This window comes from Oncorhynchus keta, chromosome 27, assembly GCF_023373465.1.
Source record: "Oncorhynchus keta strain PuntledgeMale-10-30-2019 chromosome 27, Oket_V2, whole genome shotgun sequence".
Lineage (NCBI taxonomy): Eukaryota > Metazoa > Chordata > Actinopteri > Salmoniformes > Salmonidae > Oncorhynchus > Oncorhynchus keta.
Window position 1 is genome coordinate 39,144,063 of NC_068447.1, and position 8,355 is coordinate 39,152,417.

Genomic DNA, 8,355 nt, shown 5'->3' on the forward strand with positions numbered 1-8,355 from the left:
ACAATGCACATTTCTGTATGTTGTAATAACGCTACATGGTCGCTGCCCATATCATTGCATAATGCAGAGGTCAGAAGCAACTGCTTGCATGTGCATTACCACTCCACTATGTCTCCCTGTCATGGCTTTTGCCCCTTCAGTACAGATACCAACACATCTTGACCACCAAAGTCCATTTTATGTCACAAAGCTGTCCAGTACTTTAAAAAAAATCATCTCACCTTGTAATGGTTTCCTGTGGTTTGCAGAAAAGGATGTTTCGCTTAATTGACCCCACATAAAGGTAACGGACATATATATACCAGGAGCTGTGCCAGGCCAACACTTCTGTTGACTCATCCAGCTGTAAGGCATATCATTTAATTACATCTCCTACCATGTCACTGATGCGTCGTGAAACAGTGTTGTTTGATGAAGGAATTGTCTGTATAGTCTTTTCCCCCAGCCATATTCGCGGCAGTAGGGAAATGAAGTCCTCCACAATAGTATGGGCCTTGCCTGTCCTAGCTACTCGGCAGCTCACCATATATGTCGCTTCTAGCCCCTTATTAGTGGTATCTGTTGCTTTTATACATGTTACTACTCGAAAGTCGTCTTTATTCTCGCTCAAAAAACTCCTGTGGCTTATTTTTCAAATGGTCGTGTTTCGTTTGTAAATTTCTGCGCATGAGTAAAAGTTTCCCGCGAGAAAGTAAGTAGCGGTTAATGTGATTGGATGATAATTATTTGACTAGGCTACCTGTATTTGACATTGTGTTATTTCGCAAAACACTAACGTTAGATGGTTTAATTTTATTTTTGGCAGACGAGAAGAAAAAAACTCACCCAAATGTATAGCCCCGCTAGAAAATATAAATGTACTGTTTGAAAATGTGAAGAATTAATTTTTAATGTAAAAAACCATTTTTGTGAATTACATTTTTATTTGGCGTACCGCCAACGGCATTGCGTGTACCTAGTTTGGGAATACCTGGATTTGAGAATTGAGTTAAGATTACCAATAATAAAAGTTAAGTGTTTATGTTGCTGCGTTTCTTTTATTTAATAAACCACTAGAAAGGCAATACATTTTGAAGACATGTTTCATTTGGGCTACACAATATTATTTGTCATGAAATCAATGGTTCTTATTGACCATTCTAACATTGATAACCGCTCTAAACGTGATATAATCTAATGGTTTATCACAGGGCCCATAAACATAGATAAAAACGAATCTGTGCTGTGCTTTTCAATTGATAAATGATTGAACACTGCTCCCTGCTGGTCAAAGGGCCACATTGAACTGCCTTTATTTTGAATTGAAAAAGGATGGAACCCCTCCAAGGATCAGATGTCAAGGATCAGCATGTCCTGTGCGAGAAAGGCAGGTTGATGTTTCCAGAGTTAGAGTAGTGCAGAGGCAGTGAAGAAAGTAGAGGAAGATGGGTCAAGGGGGAGGGATCCTGAGAGGAGTGGTGTGAGTAGGAGATCTGTACCAGTACAGAGGGATAAACCAACAAGTGATATATGTTTCAGTAAGATTGGACTTTTGGCATTTATAGCAATGGTTATTAACTGTAATGCAGAGATGGAACGTAAGTCGCAGAAAATAGAGGTTGTGGTGGCAGCTGCAGAGAGGCATTTGGGTGTGCAAGACTTGACATCAGAAGAGTCACAGGATGTGTTAAGTGGTGGTCCCATCCTTTCATGTTGTTGGCCTGAAGTAGGACTAAATAGATTTAAATAGTGGAGTATGGTATTTATTATTATTTAGAATTTTTATTGTGAGTGTAGTGTTAAATGGTAAGGTATTTGTTGTGTGTGTGTGTGTATATATATATATATATATAAGCATTGTATAAGGGAGTTATACTCCAGTATAGTAGGTGGCAGTAATGCAACATTTATTGGATGCCAACCGCCGTTAAACCTCATCGAAGAAGAAGTAGAACATAAAATAAAAAATAATAAAAAATGATTACTATGTAAGGAAGTGGAGGGTGAGCCCAAACTAGCAATTCGATGTGGCTTTATTTAGCAAATCTTGTACTGAAATCAATAGTTTTTAAATATAAAAGTAGCCAGTCTGTTAAAATTAGATTGATGAGAAATATGTGTTTACAACTAGCTAGCTGGCTACGTCAGTGCAGGGCTAAATTACAGAGTCCGGACCTAACTAGTTATGTTAGGTAACATTAACTACAGTAGCTAACTAATAAGGTAGCTAGAGTAATGTTAACAAACCTGTTTAGTCAATCGATTTTGTATAATTGCATGATACCAAATTTTGAATTTTGGCGACAACGTTATCATTAGTATTTGAAATGGTCACTCGCCTCCAGAAAGTCACTCATCAACCCAAGTTGATTTTGACTAGCCCAAAAGAGAGAACTCCAGGGTTAGCTAATAATAGCTAGGTGTCAGTCAAGTCTCTGTAAGAATGGGTTTTTAGGCTGACAAATATAATACTGTAATTCCATGGCATTCATACATTCCATAAGGTCCAACTAACACATTGAATCACATGACCATAGCCTTATAGACTGTCAATGGCAGGGCAACAGTTGTCATCTGATTTACGGCCCAGATGTGGATCCATACACCTTGCTCTTGTGTTCTTTGACATAGTCTTTGTTGTTTCAGATCAAACAGAAGATCACAGGATGGATACTAGTGGGAAACCCTCCACAGCCCAATTTCTGCTATTAGCCACCAGCTCAGCACTTACTGCAGTCTTCTACTCTGTGTACTGGAGGAGGACAACAACAGTAGCTAGATTAAAGGTAATAACATTGCAGCCTTGCCTCATCTATATTATCTACCTTATCTCTTTAAATATGTTAGTAGCATGTTTAGTAGTTAGGCTAAACATTGGCAAGCGACACATTGAAGGTGGTTTAAAATATTTTGTTTGCAACTTACCAGAGCACACCACTGCGCCCAGAAATCCAATGTAACGTTATCACTAGTTCAGACATTGTTTTTATATCATTGCAGTTGACCAGGAAACGATTTAACTTAATCACAGTGACTATAAACTGCATTGACAATGAACATTTGAGGTTTTTGATTGTTATTCAATATCATTTATGTTTTACAGGGAGCCAAGAAAGTGTCTATTGATCAGGATATGAAGAACATCCTGACAGAAGCACCAGGAAAATGTGTCCCGTACGCTGTTATTGAAGGTGTTGTGAGATCTGTGAAAGAAACCTTGAACAGCCAGTTTGTGGACAACTGCAAAGGGGTCATCGAGAGGTTAACTCTAAAGGAGAAGAAGATGGTGTGGAATCGCACCACTCATCTCTGGTAAGTGCTAAAGTACACTAAAGGGTTATAATATTTTGCACCCTCTCTTACTGTTATTTGTGTGGATTTATTTTTTGTGTGTGGAGAAACTTTCACACACTGACGATGGCCTCGTAATGGCTAACTTTTGTTCTGCTTATGCTACCTCCTAGAAAGAATTAATAAATATGGTATCTTTTTTAAAAGTTAAAAAAGATATAAAAACAAACTTGACGATGAAAAACATTATACTCTATACTGCATCTTTTTGTGGATACACATCTCTGTAGGTATCTAATATTTTATACCTGTCAGGAATGAGAGTGAAAAGGTCATCCACCAGCGTACCAACACGGTGCCCTTTGACCTGGTATCCCACGACGAGGCTGTGGCAGCCACCATTCGGGTCATCCGTCCCCTGGACTCCTCGGAGCTGGACCTGGAGACCACCTATGAGAACTTTCACCCCACTGCCCAGTCCCTGACCAACGTCATCGGCCACTTCATCAGCGGGGAACGCCCTAAAGGTGTGGTCCTGTGCGGCTCAGTTGGTAGAGCATGGTCTTTGCAACACCAGGGTTGTGGGTTCAATTCCTGCTGGGGCCACCCATACTTACTAAACTAGGGGGGGAAATACCATGAATTTCAATAAATGTAATCCATGGAATGGTCCTTGGGAAGAAGGATTGTTGCTATGTATTAGACATTTGTATCTAAAAGCATAATTTTGAAATAATTAATCAAAGCAAAGTTAATATATTTATGCCATTTTGGACCCAGGCCTCCTTCAGGACTCCATAATGTTTAATCTGTAGGTTTCAATATATTGATGAACATTACACACCCTACAGGCATATCAAAGTTCCAGATTGGAATCGCTGCAGCTTTTAGAGTTATGATCAATGGTGTAGTGGAGGGTGAACACACTTTTTCAAATAGTTTCAATATTCAAATAGTCTGGATAAACATTTGATTAGATGTTCAGGAGTCTTATGGCTTGGGGGTAGAGGCTGTTTAAAAGCCTCTTTGACCTAGACTTAGCGCTCTGGTACCGCTTGTCATTAGGTAGCAAAGAGAACAGTCTATGACTAGGTTGGCAGGAGTCTTTGGCAATATTTAGGGTCTTCCTCTGGCACCGCCTGGTATAGAGGTTCTAGATGGCAGGAAACTTGACCCCAGTGATGTACTGGGCCGTACGCACTACCCTCTGTAGTGCTTTGTGGTCTGAGGCCGAGCAGTTGCCATACCAGGCAGTGATGCAACCAGTGATGCTCTTGATGGTGCAGCTGTAGAACCGTTTGAGTATCTGAAAACCCATGCCAAATCTCCTGAGGGGGAATAGGTTTTGTCATGCCCTCTTCACAACTGTCTTGGTGTGCTTGGACCATGTTAGTTTGTTGGTGATGTGGACACCAAGGAACTTGAAGCTCTCAACCTGCTCCACTACAGCCCCGTCAATGAGAATGGGGGCGTGCTCGGTCCTCTTTTTCCTGTAGTCCACTATAATCTCCTTTTGTCTTGATCACATTGTGGGAGATGTTGTTGTCTTGGCACCACACGGTCAGGTCTCTGACCTCCCTATAGGCTATCTCATCGTTGTCGTTGATCAGGCTACCACTGTTGTCATCTGCAATTTATTTATGTATTTTTATTTAACTAGGCAAGAACACATTCTTATTTACAATGATGGCCTAGGAACAGTGGGTTGTCAGGAGGTTCAGGATCCAGTTGCAGAGGGAGGTGTTTAGTCCCAGGGTCCTTAGCTTAGTGATGATCTTTGAGGGTACTATGGTGTTGAACGCTGAGCTGTAGTCAATGAATAGAATTCTCACATAGGTGTTCCATTTGTCCAGGTGGGAAAGGGCAGTGTGGAGTGCAATTGAGATTGCATCTGTTTATCAGATTGCATCTGTGTATCTGATGGGGTTGTATGCAAATTGAAGTGGGTCTAGAGTTTCTGGGATAATGGTGTTTATGTGAGCCATGACCAGCCTTTCAAAGCACTTCATGGCTATAGACGTGAGTGCTACGGTTCGGTAGTCGGAGACCAGGGAGGCCAAATCTACACTGGAGTTGTTTACCAAGAAGACAGTGAATGTTCCTGAGTGGCCAAGTTACAGATTTGACTTAAATCTGCTTGAAAATGTATGGCAAGACCTGAAAATAGTTGTCTAGCAATGATCAATAACCAATTTGAGCTTGAAGAAGTTTAAAAAAGATTAATGGGCAAATATTGCACAATCCAGGTGTGGAAAGCACTTACACTTACCCAGAAAGTATTGACTCAGGGGTGTGAATACTTATGTAAATGAGATATTTCTGTATTTAATTTTCAATACATAACCCAACAATTTCAAAAAACATGTTTTCACTGTCATTATGCGGTATTGTGTGTAGATGGGTGAGGGAAAAAATGTATTTAATCCATTTTGAATTCTGCCTGTAACACAACAAAATGTGGAATAAGTCAAGGGGTATGAATAAGGGATTTATTATTTTAGATCATTCAGAGTCTGTCACTGTTTGTCATAAGTTTTGAACAGGGCGCCTTTCCTTCGCCGGTTGGGCCGTTTGGGATTTTTTTTGTGCCAAATTGGAATATTCCCACTTCTCCAGGCACCACTACACCACTGGTTGTGATCCAATTAGATAAAATGACCGAATGGGAAACTGTATTCAAAATGGTTGCTCTCTGCTGGTGATTTGCAGGATGTGCAATGTTACAAGTAAGTAAAAGTAGGCCTGTGATTGGTTTACATTGCCTACTATGCCAATTTCTCTGGGCCATAACTTTTAACCGAGCAGAAATCCCTGGGTAAGGCCAAAATGTCAAATGTGCCAACTTTGATCAATTATTTCTCAATTATGCTTTTAGATACAAACGTCATATGTCAACAATTCTTCCTCCAAAGGACTATTCTATGGATTATTTTGTGAAAATCTCCAAAATCATGGTCTTTTTTTGTCCTGGTTTCGTGAGGAATCAGTCATTTGAATAATGTAATGTACTTTGTGATTGATATACTTTTATCCAATAAATCAATCAATAAAATTATATCCTAAATGGTATGTTATTATTATCTTAGGTATCCACGAGATGGAGGAGATGTTACGTCTGGGGGAGAGTGTGACCGGGGTCGGGGAGCTGGTGCTGGACAACAACCTGGTGAAGCTCCAGCCTCCCAAGCAGGGCCTGAGGTACTTCCTCAGCCGACTGGACTATGACTCCCTGGTGGAGAAGCAGCAGAGCACAGTCAGGTTCTGGAGGATCCTGACTATGATGTTTGGTGTAGTTGCTTCCACAACGCTCTTCTTCATCCTGTGGAAGCAGTGGGCTTACCATACACAGAGGAGGAAGAAGAAGAATATTCTGGAGGAATTCAAGGAGCAGCAGAGGAAGAGGATGAGGGAGCTGAATGTGGAGGAGGCCAGTGTTTCCCCTAGTGCCTGTACAGTGTGTTTGAGCCAGGAGCGTTCCTGTGTGTTCCTGGAGTGTGGGCATGTCTGTGCTTGTGACCGGTGCTACCAGGCACTGCCAAAGAAGTGCCCTATCTGCAGGGCGACGATAGAGAGGGTAGTGCCTCTTTATAACAGCTAATGGACAATGCCATTTGGATGGCCATTGTAAATGGACTGATCTAATGTCACTGAGAAAAGGATTGTTGGCTTATTTTTCTGTTTTCTTTGCTTATATAATGTTTATTTGAAAGATCAAGCTGACTTGTAGCTTGATTTGAGTTATAGCAGTTGAACTGAAAACATGTAATATCCAGGATCCTTCTTAGTTGTAGAATCAACTCAGAACTTGAATGTTTTCACCTCAATGTTTCTCCAAAGCACACATCAAAGCGATTTTGAATAAATAAAGACAAACAAAATAAATATATCCTCAACCTATTTTACAAATATGTTGGCCCTATACTATACACACACATGTATGTATATGTTTATGGCTGCCAGGAGAGGGTGATGTCTACCTTGCATACCTTTTCAACAGGGAAGAAAGAGTACATCGTATTTCAGGATTTATATAAACCATTGCATTTGCTCTAAGCAGAAAAGGCACAGAAGTCATGTACAAAATAAAGGTATTTGCAAATTAAAAACCATTTGATAAAGTATCAAGTTTTTTAAGTGACAATCAGTAAGTTATCATAAAAAAGAAGGAGCAATACACAATGGTGTTAATAACTTATTCATGAAGTGTTGACTGTTACAGGATGTCCATTGAACTGAGAAAGTAAAGAATAAACACAATATCACGAGCGTGACGTGACGAATGCACCAGGAAAAAGCTACCTCAGTCGGTGACGGATCTTCTGCCAATTCTGCTAGGGATTGTTTTGCATCGCTCTCCTACACTATTTGCATTTCTCTCCATCAGACTTTTAATTCTGTAAATGACTATTCCATCGATAAAATACTCATTAATTCGTAAAGAGGATGGAACATTTTGGATAAAATGTGTTTTTGCAAGCGATATCATAGGCTACAGTATAATGTTCAGTTGATTATCAAATCATCTTTTTCACTGACGTCTTTCAGTATCGATTAGTGACTAAGCTTTTATTGTGAAGACATTGCGGAAAGTATTGCCTTACAATGAGAAAAACTCATTATGGTGCTGATGGCGACAGGTCTCCATCACCGGTCTCCTTGCAGGATGCCAACAACTTCTATTGTAGCCTACTTCACAGACTAAAAAAAAACACCTCAACTCTGACAGATTGGAAGAAGTGAAAGAGGTGAGAGACTATTGTCAGCCATAGGACATCTCTAAATCATTACAGTAAAGGCAATAAACACTTTTGGAAATAGGACAAAGGCCTAGTGTGTGTGTGTCCAAAAATACAGTCAGCCTCTTATTGGAAAATGTGTTCATATTTACCAGTGGCATTACTGGACACAGCGTGTAAAATGAACTTTCCCATGAATAGATAAAAGGCTGAGTTGAAATCCACCATCTCGTAGTTGATGCTTGCATGCATCCTGAATCAGAATCTGACTGAATTCTCACAATTGCGTTCTCTTATCCGCAGTTGTCATTGAAGATTACATTTACATTTAAGTCATTTAGCAGACGCT

The 8,355-nt window shown here is 40.1% G+C and overlaps 1 protein-coding gene across 4 annotated transcripts; it reads left to right on the forward strand.

The window, feature by feature from the left end:
* The first annotated feature begins 1,872 nt into the window (after nt 1-1,872).
* Nucleotides 1,873-7,391, forward strand: LOC118359992 (mitochondrial ubiquitin ligase activator of NFKB 1-like). 4 transcript variants are annotated; one of them, XM_035738977.2, is made up of 5 exons: nt 1,873-1,967; nt 2,626-2,765; nt 3,083-3,291; nt 3,586-3,797; nt 6,357-7,391. In XM_035738977.2, exons 2-5 carry the CDS (start codon nt 2,646-2,648, stop codon nt 6,866-6,868), a joined length of 1,053 nt encoding a protein of 350 aa, XP_035594870.1. In that variant the 5' UTR covers nt 1,873-1,967; nt 2,626-2,645; the 3' UTR covers nt 6,869-7,391. The 4 variants fall into 4 exon arrangements, with proteins under 4 accessions (XP_035594870.1, XP_035594869.1, XP_035594871.1 ...); XM_035738976.1 differs by having other exon boundaries at nt 1,899-1,982; XM_035738978.2 differs by lacking the exon at nt 1,873-1,967 and adding an exon at nt 2,047-2,202.
* The last annotated feature ends 964 nt before the right edge of the window (nt 7,392-8,355 follow it).

Coding starts and splice junctions, on each gene's coding strand:
- LOC118359992 (XM_035738975.1), top strand. Junction 2,766..3,082: donor CAACAGTAGCTAGATTAAAG/GTAATAACATTG, acceptor TATGTTTTACAG/GGAGCCAAGAAAGTGTCTAT. Junction 3,292..3,585: donor AATCGCACCACTCATCTCTG/GTAAGTGCTAAA, acceptor TATACCTGTCAG/GAATGAGAGTGAAAAGGTCA.